This window comes from Xenia sp. Carnegie-2017, unplaced genomic scaffold (genome assembly GCF_021976095.1).
Source record: "Xenia sp. Carnegie-2017 unplaced genomic scaffold, XeniaSp_v1 HiC_scaffold_16, whole genome shotgun sequence".
Classification (NCBI taxonomy): domain Eukaryota; kingdom Metazoa; phylum Cnidaria; class Anthozoa; order Malacalcyonacea; family Xeniidae; genus Xenia; species Xenia sp. Carnegie-2017.
In genome coordinates, this window is record NW_025813469.1 from 348,286 (window position 1) to 370,459 (window position 22,174).

Sequence of the window (22,174 nt, forward strand, 5' to 3'; positions counted from 1 at the left end):
AAGAATCATACACTGCAAAAAATCTACTCATGAAACAAATGTAAATGTATAGTTTACAAAAACTAACTCCTGCTGAGTTTAGGGTAAGGATTATTAGTCAATGAGTTAAAATTATTGTTGTGAACGATTAATATGAAATCGACGTTCAAAAGCAAACAAAGAAGTCTATACGACTTTCTTTTAAAATTTGTAAAATATCAAAAGAAACAATTCATTGGAAGAAATTTATTCTCGAAACAAAAGTAAATATTATATATTTCCTTACGTCGGCCACTTGAAGTCTTCATTTGCCCACTATTTCCTAGTAAGTTATAAATATTGTTGTAAATATCTTTATGAAAAAAAAAGGTTCAAGTATTATTGCAAGATGTCGAGAACAGTAAAGAAAGCCATTGAAGAGTTAACAATATATCAAAGAGATTACTCTGATAACCGCAAGTTCACTAGCACAAGAAAATTCTAGAACAAGAACTAGAACAAGAAAACACGAGAGTGCCATTCAGGAATGCACAAAAGATCAGAACTTTCGTTGTTTGGGACGTTCATCAACTCAAGTGCAATGTCTTCTATAGCTGAGATGCTTCATCTATATCTGTAAGTGCAGTGTCTTCCGTGTTGAGGTACTTCATCTTTTCTTTCAAGCGCAGCGTCTTCCGTTGTTGAGGTGCTTAATCGACTTTTGCAGCGCGCGCAGCGTCTTCCGTTGTTGAGGCACTTCATCGACTTTTGCAGTGCGCGCAGCGTCTTCCGTTGTTGAGGTGCTTCATCGAATCTTGCCAGCGCGCGCAGCGTCTTCCGTTGTTGAGGTACTTCATCGAATCTTGCCAGCACGCGCAGCGTCTTCCGTTGTTGAGGTACCTCATCAACTCTTGCCAGCGCGCGCAGCGTCTTCCGTTGTTGAGGTGCTTCATCGAATATTGCCAGCGCGCACAGCGTCTTCCGTTGTTTAGGTGCTTCATCGAATGCCAGCGCGCGCAGCGTCTTCCGTTGTTGAGGTGCTTTATTAATTCACTGAAGCGCAATGCTCCGTTGTAAGGGATGATGAACGATACTTAAGAGGTCAGCAACGTTCGCTGTTTCTTTAGCGTTTCTTTTGTATGAGCGTCATTAATGCATTTAGGTGTAAGATCGAATGAAAAATATTAAAAAAAGAATCAAACAAGGAAATCAAAGACAAAGATGACAGCAATCTTATTAAACAAATAAGATGTAATGGTTCAAGACAAAACAATCGAAATGGCACTAGCAATAGAAAGTGTCAGACAAAAATGACATACCAATCTTGTGAAGAAAACTGAGATGAAGTAATGCAAGACAGATGACAGCAATCTTGTGGGAAAAAATAAGATAAAGTGATAGAAGATATAGATTTCACGAGCTCTATAACAATATTTGTAAACACGTTGCACGACACTTTACCTCATGCATGACGTTTGAAGACTTCTTGTGGCAGATGTAACCTTTAGTACTTATTGCTTTCTATTTGTGGGTTGCATTTTCTAACGTGATTGGCATGATTTAATTGTCTTTTATAACTTACCTTAAACTCAATATGTTATTGTCCAACGTAATTTAGACAAACATGCATGAATAGCCTAGCTTTGAAAAGTTGTCTTTGCCGTTGTTTTTACTTGCATGTGACTTTTGACAAAGTGTGCACAAGTAAATCTTTAGAGATGCTGCAGTCGGTGCAAAGCGAAGAATGGATGTCAGGTAAGATTAAAATTATTTGATGGACGGTCTTATCACTAAAATTGACTTAGATTTGTGCCACTGAATTTCAGAGAAAAAGCATGCATATAATAACGCAAGTTATTTGGCTTTGTTCAATTGTGGTTTCTTATGCTGCAATATGCTGAATGATGAAAGTACGAATGATGACATCGTGTGAAAGTTTTCTAACAGTTACGGCAAACTTCAAATTCTTTATGGAAACAAATCATCTATCGGAATGACCACGCTGCTATGCACATCACAAGTATTTTGGTAAGTGGTTATTGACACGAAGAAACCTGTTAGTAAGGTAACAAGTGGTCGTTTCAGGTAGATGGATGTAATAATATTTTAATAAATTTTAATTTCAGAGATTTGTTTTAAAAAGTAAAACCACCTTCACCACTGCTGAACGTTTAGGAGAGGCAGTAGGTTGCCTATGACGACGAATCTACAGGTATTCACGTTTTTTTGTAAATATCTTTTGTACTTGATCACTATCTGCAGTTTCTGCAATACTCGTTACATGATGAGTTGGCAATTCGTGAATAAAGATTGCTCAACGTTTAACTTTTAAGAATCTCCCAAATACAATTTGAGTTTTTGTATTAGAATCTTTAGCTAGGCTATATTTGGGATAAGATGACACAGAATTTGAAAAAGCCATGGAGTTTGTCGAGAGGCTTTTTTATCGAATACAACGCTATTTCTTGTTACTTTGAAAGACCTTTGTGTTATTTTGAATCTTTTGAATCTAATTGTTTTGTAGCGAAGGACCAATACAATGGTGGTTTCTTATATCAATTACAACATGGTAGTTGTGAAATGCATTCTGGTTGTCGTGGATTTTATCGTGGCTTTCGTGGATTAAATCGTGGCTTTCGTGGATCTTATCATGGCTTTTGTGGATCGTATCGTGGTTTTCGTGGATTATATCGTGGTTGTCGTGGATCTTGTCAAACTAATCTTGGGTTAGATTACGTTAATCTACGAATGAATACTGACGATGGCATTTCAAAAGCAATGGTCTAATGTCCATGGGATCAACACTAACAGGAAAATAATAAAATATTGGCTTAGAGTTAAAAGAAAACTTTGCTGTTTGACTTCAAAACAATTTGACATTGTGTTACACGAACATGAGCTAAAATCACACACTTAATTTCATAAATTATGGTGGTTAGTCCAATGATGAATCAAGACAAGACGGGTGTAACGTTGTATGATGGGAACATTAAAACAATCAATGGTATAGATCCCAACACTATGTGGAAAATTAAATATAGGTGAGTAGTATTTGACACTTGAATTTGCCAACTAAGGTGCTGAACATTTGTTCCAGTGAAAAAAGGTTTAAATGTTATAATATCTTAATTTTCAGAAATTTCCACTTCATAAACAAACATTCCACTTCATATCTTGAGTTTGCAAGATATCTTTGATCGTGGGAGTATATGTTTTATCCTTTCAAAGAAAACATCTTACACAACAACACTGCTGGAAGTTGTAATGATGCAGTTAGTACCTTAGGACGACCAGTCTAAAGGTAATTCGTGAGTATCTAAACTTAATAACCAGTCTTTACAGTTGCTTTTTGCTTCGATTACCATAAGTCAAAAAATAGCTGATGGTTAAAACACGAAATTGGACTGTTATTTGTCACAAAGTGAAAAAGCGAATGGTTTGAACACAAGACCATCGTTATAAGTTTGTTGATGCAGATCGTCCATGTTAGAATAATCTTAAGAAGGACTGTTGGTGTTGATATTAATGTTGACTCTAACGTTTCGACAACTTTAGCTGCAGTCATCTTCAGAGTTCAATTTGAAACGAGAGGTTTACGTGTACTTCTCACTTCCCTTTATTCACTTGTCACTTGAACCTGAAGATGACTGCCGCTAAGGTTGTCAAAACGTCAGGGAATAAAGACACCAATATTCCTTTTGAAGACTATACTAGCCTGGTAATCTACGTCTACAAGTGTGTAATGTTATTTGTTGGTAACATTTTGTCTTGCAAAAACTTTCTCGCACTGAATAGTGTTAAGCTACAGAGAATTCATAAGTTTTCACAGTAAAATTTAAGATTATTCGAGTTCGATGATGAGCTCTCAGTGCATCATTAATAACGGCTTTTATGTCACATTTTTGCCCATAACGGTTTTAAACGTAAATGCTGAAGAATTTTGTGTTATCTTAAAACTTTTCATCTGTTTTGTAGTGAAGAAAGAATACAACGGTGGCGCATCATATTCATATACTACATCATATTTGTGGTGGATTAAATCAAAGTTGTCGTTGATCACAATCATTGTCATCGTAGATTAACACACGGCTGTCGTGGATTACATTATGGTTAATATCATGGATTTCTATCATCGTTTTTTGTGGATAAACATCGTCATTGTCGTGGCCTTTATGATATAAATCCTGGGGATTTATCATTTGAGGAGGATTACCTTAATCTACAAATGAAGACTGAATACGACGTTTTAGGTTTGTGGTGTTTTAGTTAAAATCCTGGTGATCAGTACTAACAGGAAGATGGCTGAACATTGGCTTAGTTATATGACAAAGTTAGTAGTTCTTTTAATTCCTGTTGGTGTTTTTTTTTTCAGTTTTGTGCATGGCGCAGATCTTGCAGTCTCCGGCTCCTGCAAATAATGATACATCTTATATTGCCGATATCGTGCAAAGTAAGTTTATCATTATAGCTAAGATGTTCTTTTGATCACCAGGATACACGATCCTCAGTTCAAAGAAATAAGCATGGGTTTCTTTGAGTTTTGGTCGTGTGTATTAGTTCATAAAAAGGTTTATATTTAATTCTAGTATTCACGATTCTATAAATAAACATTGAAAATCTAAATGCGCGAATTAAAGCGCGCTAAAAAATTTCGAAATCCGAATCATAGATTGCACTTTAAAAAAAATCTGGCATGCAAACCGCTTAGGGCAAATTAAATTTATTTAAAATCATAAAGGTCAGAAATATTCCTGCTTGATGATGCTTCGTCAGAATCAACACTTTTAACCTTTGAATTGTTTAAATTTTGAACCATGCAAAACTTAAAATGTCTCTCAAACATGGGAAAAAGAAAAAATAGTACAAGTGAATATATTTAAAATAGATTTTTGTGGGAAAAAAATGAGTGATTTGCATCGTCAAGAGGAATATGCAACAAACAATGTCTTATTGGTCTAATAAACAGCAAAACAGAATAGGTGCATAAAACCCGGCATTGCTTTTGCTAAACAGCTAGCAAAATCAATGTTATATGGCAGTGGCATGTCCAAGTTAAATAACTCGCTGTTATTTAACTTGAAGTAACATAAGTCAGAGCCGGAAGATAATTTTATTCATGAGGAATCGGGTTTGCTCGTCTCGAAATCAAGTCGAACGTCTTCATCTATTTTATTCATGGAAGATGATTTGATAGAGAGGCGAACTAATTCGATACATTTAGTGTAGTTCCAGGTAGGAATAATAGTAAACGGTGCCAAATTGGTACCTAGGTGATCGAGTGTTGGACACAAGAAGGATTGGCTGGCACGCCGTTTGGTAATGTATGAGGGCCCAGGGAGGCGGTTCCCTATTCATTAGGTTCCCTTTCGGCTCGGGTACTAACGTTGCTTTACAGGTGTCTCATCGTTCAAAGGTATGTTCTTATGAAATTTTGAAATAGTTCATAGGTTTATGTTCAAACCCGTTATTTTCATGCCACTGATCAACAGGGTTTAGTTAAGGATGCGCATAGGAAAAAATGCTGCAGCTGAAAGCGGTATAAAAATGGCGTAAAAAATGGCGTACGTCTAAAAAAGACGTAAAAAATGAAGCTGGTTTCGGGTTTTTTTTGAAGGATGCATATTGCCTATAAATCACCTCTTTAAACAACCTTGTAAAGATAAAGGCAGTCTAATTAAATCCTGTAAGCATAATTAAGGCCTCAAAATTATGAGTAAATGTCCTTTTTTGTAAAGATAACTAGTAAAAATAGATGAGGTGATCCCAAGTAATGTGTATCCATCGACAGGCTTTCGTACCTTGTTTGATCTCTGAGGGTTTTCCTCCGCGATACGCCGGTTTCCCTCATCTTTAGAGAAGCACTCTAAAGAATAACAAAAAAGGGTGGCCATGCCTGGGCCTGCAGTGAGGATTGTATGGTTATCGGGTTGGATTCCTGATCCACTCGAAGAAAGAGGAGCGAAGAAGAGCCGGCTTCTCTCTAAGTGAACAATAAAATTTATCGTGCCCCATTCTAAATAGAAGTATTCCTTTAGATCAATTCATTCTGTCTAACAATCCATATAAGAGATTAGTATTCCGTAATTCAGCTGTGTAATGCTTTTTTATCATCGTCTGCAAACGACCGCACACCACATTTCCATTTTCATCCTTTTTTCCCTAAAAATAGAAAATGAAATTTATTCTTGCTATTTGCACTCACCTGTAAATCCCTTTGTTTCCATTCTTTTCTTGTCTTCCTTTAAATAGAAACGTATTAATTAATCGTCGCTAATTGAAAAGCGGTAATAGACCTGTGTTATATATTTTCATAATCACCTGTAAATGATAGCCCTTGTTTCCATTTTTGTCTAGTCTTCCTTCAATTAGAAACGCACACATTTACTCTCGCTAATTAAAAAGCGGTAATGACAAACTCAAGAAAATGTGAAAACTTTTTATCAACAAGATAAGATATTCAAAAAAGTAATTTCCTTAAATTACAATATCATCTTGTTTAAGACTTATAAAACGTCCTTACATATTTTTGTGAATTGTCCATCTTCTGTCGCCAATTTCTTTGACCTCAATAATTTAAGATGGCTAGACATTTGTCTTTCTTGATAAATGTGCTTTGAAATAATTTTCTTGTTCAACTGTACATCAAATGGGGCCAAAAAAGTATGCTTATTCATTGGAATACGAGTCGCAATCCATGATTTATTTTTGGCTAGGCTAGAGGCAAGCCAATAAGAAATGAGCTTGTTGTGTTCTGTTCCTATACGGGAAACATGTATTTGTTCATTTATGGTTTCCGTTTCTTCGTTTTCTGAAGTTTCATAAAACTCACGGGAAACTCGGCAGGTGTAAACCACTTAAGTCTGTTATGAGCAGATATATCTGGTAGAAAACATTGAAAAAAGCCAACCTTGCTCTTGAACAACAACTGGTTCATCAAGTACCACTACTAAATTGGTGATCACCAATGGTTTCATCTCTTTTAAAATAGTCATTTGAAATGGATGATGAAATGAATGTTCAAGTATAGTACATACTATACAATCTCAGCGAAGCCGAGCATATGTCGCCAAATACCTATAAGTATAACATGAAAATAAGTATTGATGAAATCGCATTATAATGAATATGAATGCGAACAAAGGAAAATGAGTCCAAACAACACATATGTAGAAAAATACATTTGTGTACTTGAATAGACGACGAAAACAGCGAAAGATACTTTGGTCTTCAGTCTACCATGCATTAATGCCTGGTTCGTCATTCACTGTAATATAGACCTCACCGACAAATTCAGTCGATGGTGGACACATTGTAAGCTTTTTGAAAACTGATGCAAACTTATTTGGGTATAAAAAGAAGCTGGACAACAAGTTAGACATGTTTTCATTTGGAATTGTTACGTGCAGTAGAATCGACACAGAAGAATAAGAAATCTTCAATAATGGAATTCGAAAGCGATCTCTCTTTACTTCGACGAACTTCACAAAAGTCGAGTTCTTGCGAAAAATTGAAAAAGACACCTAGCAAACCGTTTAACGTTGACTGATTTTCGTCTGTCGAATGAAAATCGCCATTCAAACAATAAGCAGAATGGCATCGTTGGTGTAAGAACGCAACAGAAATTCAGAACAACAAATTTTTTTCCTGGGAAATTCTTTTCATTGTAGGATTTAGATGGTTGGTAAAGACAACAAGTAGTGTTTGCACCTTTACAAGACATGTTAATTTCATTAACTTAGAGAGTAAAAATAAAAGAAAAAAGAAAAAGCGAGAAATTTCTCACTTTCTTCATGTCTCGAAATTTGTGTGCTGTGTTTGTGTATAAGATGAAGACCACATAGAGCGAAACACTACATGAAAAAATACATTTTTTCTTCAATATTATCAGTCGCATATTACAAATGAAATTTAAAAGACAAAATTGTGCTCTATATGAATATATTCTCATGTTGAGAATGAAATGTTTGGTTTCATATATATGAATTTCGATCATTACAACTTTTTATTAAAGACAGTTTCATTTTGTTCTGAACATCTGCGCATCCAGAAGATAACATCTCTATTCATTTTTAGCATCCCACATACAAGTTATTAATACTTAATGAGGTTTTTAAAATGGCATAACGCAGTTGGGAGACTAGGAATGCATCAGCCATGTATTTGTTTTGTAATTTAGGTTTTTAAAATGGCATAACATACTTGGGAGACTAGGAATGAACCAGTCATGTATTTGTTTTGTAATTTAGGTTTTAAAATAGCATAACGTACTTGGGAGACTAGGAATGAACCAGTCATGTATTTGTTTTGTAATTTAGGTTTTTAAAATGGCATAACATACTTGGGAGACTAGGAATGAATCAGTCATGTATTTGTTTTGTAATTTAGGTTTTTAAAATGGCATAACATACTTGGGAGACTAGGAATGAATCAGTCATGTATTTGTTTTGTAATTTAGGTTTTTAAAATGGCATAACGTACTTGGGAGACTAGGAATGAATCAGTCAGGTATTTGTTTTGTAATTTAGGTTTTTAAAATGGCATAACATACTTGGGAGACTAGGAATGAATCAGTCATGTATTTGTTTTGTAATTTAGGTTTTTAAAATGGCATAACATACTTGGGAGACTTGAAATGAGTCAGCCAGGTATTTGTTTTTCCATTTGATAGAAGATGTTAAAAGCACAAACATTTTCAAGATGTTTTTTTTTATTGAAAGACAGGTGAAAAGTGCTCATTGCATATAAAATACTTCATCATTGTATAACTTCGCATATGCTTCTCAGTATTTATTAAATGTTTAATATAGTGAACAAAGTAAAGTATATTTATTGCCACACAATTAATTTCGGAAAATGATACTTCACTTATATTTTTACATCCTTTTTTGGATTTTGTATTAGCGTTTTTGGTTCAATTGAGCAATATCCTAGAGCCCTATTTGCAATTGTTTAAATTTTCTATAATTTGTTTTATTTTACACGAAATAGATCGAATACATTCACTTCGTGCTGGCCAGCACACCTTGTTATCCACTCACATCTACTTTGAAATACCGGAATGTACATCAAGGTTCCTTCTTTGTTCAGTACACACCTTTAAGATGGTATCTTTGATAAGATGTCAAGTGTGCCAGCGACATGTTCTGGACACAATGACATCAAAACTGAATCAAACTCCTGTGGATTTCGCTGTCTAATAATATGAGCCATTTGTGACAGCGATTGTCGAGTTTCTAAAACACACATCGTAAATGTTTCACATCAACAAAATTTGCATCATATCGATGTATGCTCAGCATTTTAAATCTAACCTTCAGTAATGGTCGAGCTCTGTATAACTGAACCGATGATTTTGATAAGTGACATAAGATTTTCCATGACCTGTACGATGAAAAATAACACTTTTAATCCGACAGAAACAAAGACAGGTTGAAAAAACAAAGGAAAAAGTTTGTAAACCTGTGGATGATTACTGTGAAATAACTGCACAATACATGAATAAACAGTTGCGTTTTCTTCAAAGTCTGCCTTGAGTGGAAGGCATTGAATTACTACAGGAAAAGTCTATAAATCATAAACATTTCGTCAACTATTATCAAAAGTTCATGAACAAGGTACTACTAGCAGAATTAAATGGGTGATAAAAGTGATATGTATGAAAGGGGATAAAGGAGAGTACCGGAGACATTAAAGTACCTGTTCCATGGGTATCATGCTGATGTTTGTAAAAATCATTCGACAAACGGCGGCACAAATATTATCTATGTTGCGAGGTTCTTTTTCACGTTTCAAGAGGAAGAATAGAGCCTCTAAAATCTTCGGATAGCGACTAAGGAAGACGTTAAAGATCCAAATAATCATAATGACTGGATAATCCTACAGAATCTTAACAACTGGATAATCCTACAGGATCATCACCACAAGTTAATTCTAAAGAATCATGACGAGTTAAACGACTGAAGTATCACTATCGCCGACGCCCCCCCCCCCTTTTCTTTACGCTGTCACTACAAAGATTGTTTAAAGGATACATATAAATAGCTTCACCACCAAAGGAAGATAATAAGCCGAGGGCGTAGATCGAATTCCCTCGAACCTCTGATTCATCGTCATTTAGGAGTGTCATTAATTCGGGATAAATATGGGGAACGAACGGTATAATGCGTGACTTCATTGCTTCAATGATCTGAAAAAATAAACATCACAGAAATGACTCTTCTTATCTACGTGATTAGTTTATTATATTCAGCGAACTACCTCAGCTAGTGTGCCAACAGAAAACGACTTATCCGCAACCGAGGCAGAAGATTTCTGTAACAAGTTAGAAAGACATATCTAATACATTCTGCTGATCAAGTCATAACATGTAACATGACGTACCGTACGTTTCAAAAACCAAGGCAATATACTAGCAAAATATGCTACAAACTCGGGCCCAGGAACCGCAGCAGCTAGCTGAGGTACGACGTCACCAGCATGCTCTAAGAGTGACCCATCAAGTTCGGCTAATTCCTGTTCTTCGCCTTCTATTTCGTCATCATCGTTGTCTTGACAATGCGTCTAGTGGTATAGATTAGCAAAAGAGAACCCCATCATTAATCCTACCATTATCGTTTAAATACCCAAAGAAGACACATTTATCACCACACCTTAAACATAAGAACGTTTTTAATTGCGCTACAAATTTGTTCGTAGTTCTCAACATCGTGTTGTAAAACATCATGTTTCATATCCTTTAACATTTTCTCTAGGCTTGACAGAGCTACCATGACAACAGTCTTTTCCTTGTCCTTGTCGACAGTCATCGTCAGTATTGATACATAATTATTGACGACATTGTTCACTGATGGAAAAAATATATTGAGACAAACACGAAGAAGAAATCTCGTTCGAAATGAAACTACTCACAGAAAGTTTTGTCCTCGTTATTGTTATTCAACACAGAATAAAGAGTGCAACACAGTTGACACATCGCTGTCAATGAACCTTTACGAATGCCTGTGTGAGGATGCTACATAAACAAGGAAAGACGTATATCCCACCACATCCTGCCATTACATCGTTTATCCTACCACAACCTGACATTGTACGTCGTTTATCATATGACATTCTGCCAACATTCTTAAAACCAAAAATAATTCTTTACTCACTTGTACCAGTTTGAAAACCTCACTGATTATCTCATCCATATAAGGAAGAAACACTGCACTGTGAAGGAAAAATTATTCGTTAAATAACCTGAATTGTTGGGTGAGGACATTTCAAGTAATACTATTGATGACTTACTTTGTATTCTCAGCAATCTCTCCGATGGCGTTGCATGCATCTTCCTTTTCATCTAAATACGCATTCTCGACAGAATACCTGTCAAAAATTCAACAATTCACATCACATCTGTGTTTTTGAGGTTTTCAGAGTAAATATGATTCTCTTACCCAACCACGGAATCGTCATCACTGTCTTCTCCTGTTTCATCATCAATATTTTCATCGATCAAAAATGGAGGATCTTCATTATCGTTATAATGTGTCTGTAATGAGAATACATTAACTTGAAAATGTATATAGCAAAACACGTACGTAACAGGCAAAATGAAGCATCATTCATACCACAATGCCTTCAGTCGACTGAAGAGTTTCAACCATAAATTTCAATATAGCCTGAAGATAACCAGCCATTTCCTGTTTCATAAATGTCGATAACGAAGCAAACAAACCGTATCTAGTGGAATGAAAATAATGCATCCAAATTTATGCAACAAGATAAAACAAAATAAAAACTTAAAGATCACATACACACATCTGCGTGCGTCTGGGTCATTTGTTCTCTTTAGTAAATCCTAAAAGAATCATAAATGTTCACTTTCATCCGCAAGAGTCCTCCCACCTACCTCTAATAATCCTACCAGACTAATACTAATCCATTCACCAGCTATAGGATAGAAGTTTTCTCCACCAATGACTCGTGCCAACATCCCAATAGTATCTATAAATAAGTAGAACAAAACGACTTCAAAAGAGTGTATCACTTTCCACTACACAGCAGAGCAAAACATTACCTAAACATTGCGCTTGGATTTGAGCGCCATCAAATTCTGGATTGCAGATATATTCCTACAAATAATAAACACAAAAAAACGTTTGTCGACATTGCACTTTAGTTGCAGCTTTTAAATGTATTAAGGGTTTTTTCCCATATACTACAGCACCTTGACAATTTCAACCACTTTTGAAAAATAGGGAAGCATCTCTCTCCCGGACGCATTTGCTAGAAATAACAATGTAGATCTCATCATTCATATGTCGTTTAAGAATACAAATCAAAATAATATTTCAAATTTCGCCAAACCTGCAGCACCAATTGCACTGATCGCCAATCCCTTCATTCGCTCTGACTAAAACATAAGGAAAAAAATAGTCAAAATAAAATTTTTTCTGATCTTAAAATTCTTATCAATACCATACCTGTGACATTGTAAGTGTTTCAATCATTCGCTCCATCAACACAGGTAAATACGGCAAAATTCCTTCGCCTGAAAATAATAAGTTCAGTGGTTTTTTAAAAAAGTGACACTTTAATAAAAAAACGTTGTTTAACTAACCTAAATTCTCACAAAATGTTTCCAAAGCGTAGAAAGTTCTTGTTACACCGGGTGCATCACATTTTCCTTTGATTTCACCAAGATAGTTGAATAATAAAGGAAGAATACTTGACGAAAATTTACTTATATCTGGCTGCAAAAAAATAAGCCACAAAACCACGTTGTGAACAGGATAATTACATGTAATGAAAATTGAGTAATACTTTCTAGTAGAATAAAAAGCAACAGAAGCAGACTACCTGTAGATGTTCAGCAAACTGTCCAAGAGCAAACAACGCTGCATTTCGTACGACGTCATTTTGATCAGATAAAGCTAGAAATAAGGATTAAATAACTAAATTAGAAAATGAACAAATCTCAAATCTTTAGACTCGATCTATTTTGATTGATGAGCCAAATATGTTTACCTTGACATACAATATGAAGAGTAGTTTCAAGATGTCTACAATGAGCGAAGAATACGTAGATAAAAAATCAAAGTTCGAGATGAGCAAAATGGAGATTGGATGACAACAGCTAGAACACACCTATTTTTAATATAGTCGGCACAACCTTCAGAAAGAACAGCCAATGAAACGATGGCCGCTTTACGTTGATAAGGATTGGAATGCGATAATGCAGGCTCAATCAGTTGCATCTGATAAGGAAAAGACACGAAATGGTTGGTGGTTAACGTATCACATGTCGATGAAGGAAAAGTGAAGTCTACTTTGTGCAGACGTCCACGTTCATTACCAGTGGAGGAAAGAGCTTCTCTGGAGGCATATGAAGAGCAAGGACATCCAAAACCTGAAATGATTTATTTTAAAAATTAACCGATGGCGATGTTAGGATCAACATCATTAAACAACACATGAAGTTGAAACTACCATCAAATAAGATAACGAAGATAAAATGATGTTATTAGCTAACCGAATAATTTTCTTACCAACCTGTGCGGCTACTGCATTAGGACGGCTATCTTCAGCTTCAGGAAGACTTTCTGTTTCGTCTTCACATCCTTCACAATTACCATCTTCTTCACCATGCGTTGCCATCATTGCAAAGATGACAGTAAGAATGGCAGAGAGTAATTTATGTCTGATGATAACTTTGGACTTGACGCGGATCAACCAACCAATGAAATGTAAAGCTTTGACGCGACTGCTGTCGCTCAGTCCAGTGTTCATTGCAATCTTGACAAAAAATTCAAAGTGGATACTTAAATGCTAAAGAGGGAATGGACGTCAAGACAAATGTCATCCCATGCAAGGACTGGTTCACTTACTTGTAAACAGAAGTCAACAAGAGATTTGATATGTGGAACTACAATGCTGACCTCGGACTCAACCAGCTCGTCAAACACATCCATACATTCACAAGCTTTGTCCTGTAACAAAGTTTGTAGATGTTGATCTTTCAGATTAGATTGCTGCAATACTGAGAAGGACTGTTTGTGTTGGTGAAGAGTTAATGCATATTGACTCTAAAGATGACTACCGCCAACGAAAACACTAAACAGTCCTTAACACTGCCACTGCTCCAACCTGGACAATCAACATCTACAAACATGTAAAACGTTTCTTCTGTGTTGAAGCGTTTCACTTTAAAGTCATTAGTGTAGCAAAATATGAATTCTAACACCGCTATACGCATAAAAAAACATTTGGCCTAGACGAGATTTGAACTCGCACTTCGGGATTCTAGTTTACCGCTTTACCTGTTAAGCTATCAAGCCAACAGGACTAGTCTCCTTGAGGTTCTAGTTCAAATTTCGTCATTCTAAACCATATATTTTCATCCGCGTATAGCCTCGTCAGTATTCATACTCTGTTTCTCAGATGATGGCTTTGGAATACAACATACATGATGTATGTTCAACCACAGTATAAGGAATATACAGTGAGTCCACTTCACTGTGCAACTTACAGCTTTATATTTAATTAGTTTACTAGCTGTCGTTTGCCAGCGCTGAGCACCAATTGGTTAGAAAAAGCAATCTGGTAATCACATGCAAAATGAGCTCTGCGTGGCACAAAGTAATTCAATGGAGTACAATATATTCTCTATACTGTTGTTCAACTCATAAATACTAACAGCTTGTGTAACAACCTCATCAATTGTTAAAAAAATCCTAATGGTGTTAACAATCTTTGGAATGAGAGGCCTAAGAAATTTCTAAATAAAGTTAAAAATAAATTGGGTAATTATGTGGAAGTCATATATTTTATTGAGGCAAATAAATGAAATCATATAAACTAAAATTTCAACATAGTCTCCAACTGACTATTTCATCCTCTCCAAGAAAAATCACCAACTGTGTGATTGCTCTTCAACGAGAAAAAAAGAAAAAAATGTGACAAAGCAAAGACAAACTGAAAAACATTTTCCTCGATGTGTTACACCAACCTCACTGTAAAATAAGGAATATTTGGGTTTTTATGTTCCTCCAATGTTTTGGAGAAAAGTTGAAACAATGAAGGGAAGTGAGGTCGCAGCTACAAGGTAAAAACAACATGAATAAAACAATGCGACATCATGCATGAAGAACATGATATCATAGACTTCATGCAAAATAACAAATACAACAAAACCTCTTCACCAGCTGTTTCAGTCACAATACTCAGTACATATACAGCAATCTAGTAAAAAAAATATATACAAACACTAATCAGTCATGAATAACCTTGGGATTTAAAAAGATGTTTGAAGACCCTCTGTAATCCTTTTTACCTCATAATGCTCAGCTTGAGTTTCTCTCATACATTCTTCAATAAATTGAAACAATTCAGGCCATTGTCCATTGCCTAATTCATGCTTTGCTATCCCACCAATCTGAGGTGATGAAAGATAATGATTTTCATGAAATGCAAAGTACATATGTAGGAAACTTTTCTTACAATTTGTGCTGTTGACTGCCGCACAAGATTTCTGAAAAAAAAATTATGAATACCACTTATCAAATCCTTAAGAAAGTGTAGCATTAAGACAAATGTTAGTCACTTACTCTCTTTCACTAACAAGGACTTCCAATACAGTTTGTTTTAACCTGAGTTCAATAAGAATGTACAAAATACTATGGTAACTTACAGAATAGTACATATATTTGTATGGTGTATAACACTATATCAAATTCTCTAAGGTTAAATAGAGTAAACCACATACTTTTCTATGGTTAAATACAGTATACCACATACTTTTCTATCTTTCATTAAACTATAAAATGGTAAGCATCCACTTCTCTATGGTTGATTACTAGAGTTAGCTAGTAATAGTTGATTACTATGGGTTGATTACTAGAGTGACAATACACATCTCTATGATTTACTAAAGGATGATACATATTTGTCTAAGGTGTATGTGTAATGGGAAGCATATTTCAAAACTAGGAGTATATATATTTGATAATTCTTACAAAGTCTGAAGTTGTTCACTAAGTTTGGTCCATTGCTTTATCACTCGACGTCTCAATAATATAGCTGCGTACTGACGAGCCTTGGAAAATACATTGAACTTTGTATGCAGTGATGATTTGGCGATAGAAAAGTAGTAAAAATTTCATCACACACTACGAAATATCAGTTACCTGAGGACTTTGAGAAGATCTCAGTACTGTCACAAGAACTGGAACAATTTCTTCGGTTGCAAGTTGGAAAAAAGCTCGTAACTCGTTAGTAGCCTTTAAAAGCCGAAATAGTGTGCGTAAACAATAGCTTTTGTAAAAGTTTTATCAACTAAGCCCTACCTGTTTAATGACAGTGTTGTTAGGAACAAGAAGTCGACCAAAAATAAATTCCAACTCTGCCGCCATGCTGTATTGTTTATATATAATATTGATATAATTCGGTAAATGAACTTTGTATTATTTAACTTACATGAAAGGAAGTGAAAAAACAGGGGGGTGTTACGCATAATAATATGAAGGGGGGTTGCTAGCATTCTTTAGTTTTTCGAGAAAATGAAAACAAAACCAAAAGTATGTTATTGTCGTCGTTTGTTGGTGAATTTAAATCATCGTTATAATTTATTAATGACACGAAACCTCGACGATAAAATGATAGAAAAGTAGCAGAGAAAGAAAGAAATGATTCTGGAAAGCGTTTGATCACGTTTTTCATTATAAACAATGCGTACAACATTTGCAAATTATAAAGGAAATTCTGACTTTTTTTTATCAAATATTTAAACCAAGATGGCCAGCATCGCTATGTCTTCCCATGCGCCTCCTATTTCTCCTCCTGGTCAAATGGCGGGTCTGTTAGCTTCGTGCAAGGGGACCGTGTATGTTTTTAAAAACAACTTGCATTGGGAAGATGTGTTTGGGAACAAGACTCACAAGATTCTCCTTATACAAAAATCCGGAAGTTACATTATGTTCGTTGTTAACGACGTATCAAAATTTGAGGTAGTTTTTAGTTAGTGCACTTTTAATGTCGTCTTTTATGGTACAATAATAACAAGTATAGTGGCATTTACTTGGACTTTTTAATCTGATTTTAATACTGTTAATATATTTAAGGAATTTATTTTATTAAAGAATTGTGTTTCAGTTTGTTCGTATATTAATGTTGATCTAATTAAATTCGGTATTATTTCTGCATCAGGTCAAAGCAAGGATCCTGTTACGGGCAAATACAGTTTTCAAACAGCTCCAACAGAATTTTTTCAGCCTTCTTGATAATGGCTTGTTCGTGTGGGGCTTTAGTATTCAACCCTCGCAAGGAGAGACATTTGCTGTTGTCCTACAAAATATTTTGATATCAATCAAAGGTGAAAGTATTTCGTGCTTAGAAAGTTTTTATCCATTCACATCTTTGAATTGTTGTTTAATTTTTGAAAATTTCTGTGATCGGTGTGTAAAACCGGCAATGGTGAAGTTTTCGTAGATATTTTATTTTATATTGGTTAAAAAATGAAAAATTTTGTTTACTATTCAATAAAAAGATCAAGCCTGACTTGTAAGTTTAATAATTCGACACAAATCTTTTGTTATTATTATGAATTGATTAATCCAGATAGTGATGAGTCAAGGGTGACTCAAAATGAAATATTATCCTAAGCTCATTTTAAATTCAAAAGACCTTTTTAGCATTGCTTTTGGTTAAAAATTGTAAAGAATTTCAAATAATAAAATACTCTCAACAGAATTCATTCAATAACGAAGTATTTTAAAATGTAAATATATCTTTAAAAATATATTCTTCCCGACTCTGGATCCACTACTCCTTCTGACTATAATATAATGCGTGAAAAATGGCTGATAACAATTTCCTTCACTTTAGATGCACACAAAGCCAAAAAAACCGTGGCAAATATCCAAGAAAAGTCCATCAATAAACTCATAGAACCTAATGGTGATCAACAGCAATATTTAAGTATGAATAAATGATCTTCCCTTGCGGTTTTGGTTGTAATCATACACTGTGTATATCTTGCATTTTATTTTTGTATTTAGATAACATTTGTCTGACACTAAGTGAGGCTATACGTCAGGGAAATGATCAGTTTGCCAGTGAACTTGCACGACAGTTGGCATCAAAAAAAGCTGCTGTTGTGATCAGAATTGATGATCTTAAAAATTCTCAATCAAACTTAGAAGGAAGCGATGCTAGCACAATAAAGTTAGTTAACCATATCCTGAACTTTTCCTTTTCGTTACTTTATCCGATTTTGCCATCAGGGTCAAAAAGTTCAAAGTTTTAACACGTGGACTAGGAAAAATGTGCTCAACTGCTGTAACACGCTTTCACGTTTTTTATTGAAACACTGTAACGAGCTTAAAGAAGCTGCGACGCGCTGAAAGATGTTGAAAGATGTTGAAAAGCGCTTCAAGATGCTGCATCGCGCTAAGAGAGGCTTTGATGCGCTTAAAGTGTCTAAGACACGCTTAAATAGGCTGTAACACGCTTTAACATATGAGACGCTTTTATAAGTTGAGTTGTACTTATTGCTTCACTTTTCTTCTTTACTCTGTCATAAGCTGCGTAGTGTTAGAGGTTAATAATCGCTAAAAGTCACTATGATGTACCTTTTTGATGAAGTAAAAAGTCACTTGCTACTTGTCAATTGCCACTTCACGTATACAGATGTTCTTTCATGATTTATAAAATTATGACATGAATTTTACCACTGCATAAACAACTAACATTTTCTAACAATCTATTGCTGAATTTAAAATGTTATAATCAAAGTGTTTTTTAAAGACGTTGACGCAATCCTTATAGAAAGTCAGCGTTCCTATTGTTCGTCTTTCAATCATTTCCTCTTTCCGTTATCGTGTATTTCAATCATCTTCACTATTTTCAGCCTTAAAGTGCAAGTAGAAGATAAAGAGGCAACAGGATGTAGTTTTCGTCTTGATGTTGCACCGCAAATTACTCTGAATCAACTCAAACAGATAGTGAGTATTTTTATAGTGAAGAATGGCCATAAATTCTCGCAAACATATTTGTTTTCAATAATTCAATAATTCAATAGGTCTTTATGGAAACTTTAATTAAGTTACCAAAATGGAGGAGAGGGGCGGTGATGTTTGTACATTGTTTACAAACAGTTCAAACTCTTTGAAGTAAACGACTTAACAAAAAAACGTGTTTCTTCGTTGTATATCTTTTAGATTCTGTTATACATATATATAAATGTATCTATGGTTGAAAAAATAAAAGTTTCTCCGGATTTTTTAAATAATGTTATTGAGCTTTCGACTCGAAGCTTCGAGTCTTCTTCAAGGTTATAAATATATGGATAAACGTGTTTGAACGTGGTGATCATTTAAGCACGAGGAAAATGTTTGATTTCTTCATCAAGAAATTTGAAACTTCTTTTTATACAGAAAAGAATGGAAAATCTTTCATAATATTGTAACTCGACCATATTAGTAAAGACATTCATATGACGTAATTTACTAAAGGAAGGAATTTTTTCTCTTATGTAAAAATTGTCCTATAGGTGCAAGCAAAGTTTCAATTTCCAACCGAAATTCAACGTTGGATAATTAGCAAGCGTCTCCCTAATCCTCATGAAAGTCTATTGGATTGTGGGATACGTAAATCAGGTCATACAGTCTACCTCTATCTTGTATCTGTTCAATCGGCTGGAAACAACCAAGCAACACCGCCAGTGGCCTCAGTCGAGAGTCGTTCAGAAAGTTTGGATTCTCAGCATGAAGCAGATATCCTCCAACGCAATGATCCACAAACGTTTCCTACAATGCCTTTAACTAGAGTAGAAATACCTGCACCTGTAGGCTGGGAATGCCCGCAATGCACTTATCTGAACTCACCGCTGAGACCCGGATGCGAGATATGCACAGCGAGTAGACCTGAAAACTATAAAATCCCGGAAGATTATGTCCCAGATGAGAAGGAACAAAGAATACTTGAACAAGAAAGAAATGAGGAAAGGTTATTAATCGAGGTATGATGACGTAAACGATCAGACTGTGCTCAACTTGCGGTGTGTTCTTGCTGCCTAAACATCAAAGATTCTTATCCTGTCTTATCCATATCTATCCATTACGGCTGGTCACTAATTTCCAGTTTGTTTATTCCAGGATGCTTATGCTTCGCAAGAACGCACCGTTGCTGAGTTTACAAGATTGTTCTCGCCAAGAGGAGGGGAATGATCTTCGTGACTTTGTGGTCATTTAACTTAAATATGGATGATTATTAAGATACAGTAAACAGATATATCTAAGAATAATGTTTTTTCTTTAAAGTATGGATTATAGATTAAAAACACTTTATACACAATGTATGATTAATTCAAAAATTGTACTGAACACATGATTTCTTTCTATCTAATGCATTATATTGCATAAAAACCATTATGGAGTTTAGCGTAATATGAAATGGTTGTTGAAATAATTTATTAACATCCCTACACAATCGTCAAAATCAAAAAGTAATGGATGAAGAGAGAGAACTTTTTTCATAAGGCAAATCTTCATAACGATCATTTTTGAGGGAACTTGCAGACCTGCAGTTTTCTTTATTAATAACACCGAGTTTTAGTTTCACCAAATAACACTTGGTGAATTTTTATTCTTTGGTCGTGTTTCCAGGAGGAAGAAAGACAAAAACGTGTAGCTGTAGAACAAAGAAATCGCAATTATCAACAGTTAATGTCCGTTGCATTACGTGAACCTCTAATATCAAATCAAGAGGAGATAGAATGTCCAATTTGTTTTGATACTATCCCAGTTGGAGAAGGGGTTATACTTAGAGAATGTCTTCATAGTTTTTGCAGGTGGGAATCACATTTTATCACGATTTGTTTTTTTACTTTTGCAACAAACTTGAAAAATTACTTTGTTGTTTTCGTGCTTATAGATTTTGTCTGGTAGCACACATTAATGCATCGCAAAATGCCGAAATTCAATGTCCATTTGACAACGGTGACTTTCAATGTCATGACATCATCACAACACAAGAAATACAAGAGGTTAATTTATGTAACTTAATTGGGAAGTGGCTGTCTTGCTTACCCTGTTCATCATACATACCTTTTTCTTAACGAAAACTGTTAACGAAAACAGTTTCATAAACTTGCTCTTCCTACCCACTCTGTCGTGTCTAATAGTTCTTACATATCCTAGTAACCCTGTGTAATGTGTAATGTACATTTCTTTTTCTTATTTAACACTGCTGCACGTAAACATTTCCTCCCTCACTTTGCCTACTCTAACTATTCTTTCTTCCTATCTCTTTCATACACTTCTTCAGTAACGCTTTCTTTTTCTCCTAGTTTTCTCCTCCTTTTCATCTTTTATAGTACCTTCATTTTTATTTTCCCGCTATAAATTTAGCTTTTAAGCGAAGACGATTTCCAGAAGTATCTTCAGCGAAGTTTGTCGACTGCGGAGCATCAAGAAAAGAATAGTTTTCATTGTCAAACACCGAACTGTCACGGCTGGTGTATTTATGACGATGAAGTGAATGATTTCGACTGTCCTGTTTGTCACAAAAGAAACTGTCTAACATGCAAAGCTATTCATTTTCCCGTCAACTGTAAAGACTATCAAGATGATTTAAAACGAAAATCAATGAATGACGAGGCTGCAAAAAAGACACAAGCATATCTTGAGGTATACCATGAAGAACGATGGAAATTATTGAATTAGGAAAAAGAATAATTTCAGGAGACAAAATGAAAGTTAAATTAAATTAATACCGTAAAACGACTTTATCTGAATAAAAAAAATTTTCTAGGAAATGTTGAGAACAAAAGGTGGCATGAAATGTCCTCAATGTGGAATCATTCTGATCAAAAAGGACGGCTGTGATTGGATGAAGTGTTCCATGTGTAAGACTGAAATATGTTGGGCCGTTCGTGGTCCAAGATGGGGACCTGGGGTGAGTGAATGTTTTTTGTGTAACACATACAGAATGCATTATTGAAATAGTATCGATTTTGTGACAGGGTCCTGGTGATACAAGTGGTGGTTGTAAATGTCGTGTAAATAACGTCAAATGTCATCCAAATTGCCAAAACTGTCACTGAACTTAAGGTTGTTGGCAGATAGCGAAGGGACTGGATACCATGTTTGTAAATTATTAGACGTCAATAATTATATTAAACATGCTGTCGTCACGAGTATTTATGGAATTTATTGCTATTTTTGCCAACTAGAAGGTG

General features: G+C 35.0%; 2 protein-coding genes across 3 annotated transcripts; one reads left to right on the forward strand and one right to left on the reverse strand.

Moving 5' to 3' along the window:
* Nucleotides 1-8,647: 8,647 nt before the first annotated feature.
* Nucleotides 8,648-16,388, reverse strand: LOC124436829 (importin-4-like). 2 transcript variants are annotated; one of them, XM_046986802.1, is made up of 36 exons: nucleotides 16,284-16,388; nucleotides 16,125-16,217; nucleotides 15,954-16,033; nucleotides 15,546-15,587; nucleotides 15,439-15,469; nucleotides 15,272-15,373; nucleotides 15,133-15,180; nucleotides 14,948-15,036; nucleotides 14,826-14,868; nucleotides 14,651-14,716; nucleotides 13,827-13,928; nucleotides 13,492-13,734; nucleotides 13,295-13,348; nucleotides 13,087-13,196; nucleotides 12,967-13,001; nucleotides 12,799-12,872; nucleotides 12,560-12,692; nucleotides 12,423-12,490; nucleotides 12,307-12,352; nucleotides 12,167-12,225; nucleotides 12,017-12,071; nucleotides 11,864-11,943; nucleotides 11,754-11,797; nucleotides 11,568-11,679; nucleotides 11,394-11,488; nucleotides 11,245-11,322; nucleotides 11,109-11,166; nucleotides 10,867-10,969; nucleotides 10,608-10,801; nucleotides 10,339-10,518; nucleotides 10,216-10,269; nucleotides 9,990-10,144; nucleotides 9,655-9,787; nucleotides 9,418-9,522; nucleotides 9,270-9,339; nucleotides 8,648-9,191 (listed from the first exon to the last, which is right to left on the reverse strand). In XM_046986802.1, exons 1-36 carry the CDS (start codon nucleotides 16,347-16,349, stop codon nucleotides 9,055-9,057), a joined length of 3,237 nt encoding a protein of 1,078 aa, XP_046842758.1. In that variant the 5' UTR covers nucleotides 16,350-16,388; the 3' UTR covers nucleotides 8,648-9,054. The 2 variants fall into 2 exon arrangements, with proteins under 2 accessions (XP_046842758.1, XP_046842759.1); XM_046986803.1 differs by lacking the exons at nucleotides 8,648-9,191; nucleotides 9,270-9,339; nucleotides 9,418-9,522; nucleotides 9,655-9,787 and having other exon boundaries at nucleotides 10,344-10,518.
* A 59-nt stretch (nucleotides 16,389-16,447) lies between these two features.
* Nucleotides 16,448-22,135, forward strand: LOC124436832 (ranBP-type and C3HC4-type zinc finger-containing protein 1-like). Its single transcript, XM_046986805.1, has 11 exons — nucleotides 16,448-16,943; nucleotides 17,143-17,308; nucleotides 17,821-17,913; nucleotides 17,994-18,159; nucleotides 18,845-18,938; nucleotides 19,487-19,954; nucleotides 20,601-20,785; nucleotides 20,869-20,980; nucleotides 21,345-21,623; nucleotides 21,748-21,891; nucleotides 21,959-22,135. The coding sequence occupies exons 1-11, from the start codon at nucleotides 16,731-16,733 to the stop codon at nucleotides 22,037-22,039; spliced, it is 2,001 nt and encodes a 666-aa protein (XP_046842761.1). The 5' UTR covers nucleotides 16,448-16,730; the 3' UTR covers nucleotides 22,040-22,135.
* Nucleotides 22,136-22,174: the final 39 nt, after the last annotated feature.

What these genes read in the sequence shown, in the direction of transcription:
- LOC124436829 (XM_046986802.1), bottom strand. Translation starts at nt 16,349, where the DNA reads ATGGCGGCAGAGTTGGAATTTATTTTTGGTCGACTTCTTGTTCCTAAC. An exon ending in CCAGACGCACGCAGATGTGT is followed by an intron (nt 11,680 to 11,753) that starts GTATGTGATCTT and finishes TCATTCCACTAG; the next exon opens with ATACGGTTTGTTTGCTTCGT. An exon ending in GCATGATACCCATGGAACAG is followed by an intron (nt 9,523 to 9,654) that starts GTACTTTAATGT and finishes TATGATTTATAG; the next exon opens with ACTTTTCCTGTAGTAATTCA.
- LOC124436832 (XM_046986805.1), top strand. Translation starts at nt 16,731, where the DNA reads ATGGCCAGCATCGCTATGTCTTCCCATGCGCCTCCTATTTCTCCTCCT. An exon ending in TATTTTGATATCAATCAAAG is followed by an intron (nt 17,309 to 17,820) that starts GTGAAAGTATTT and finishes CCTTCACTTTAG; the next exon opens with ATGCACACAAAGCCAAAAAA. An exon ending in GTCCAAGATGGGGACCTGGG is followed by an intron (nt 21,892 to 21,958) that starts GTGAGTGAATGT and finishes ATTTTGTGACAG; the next exon opens with GGTCCTGGTGATACAAGTGG.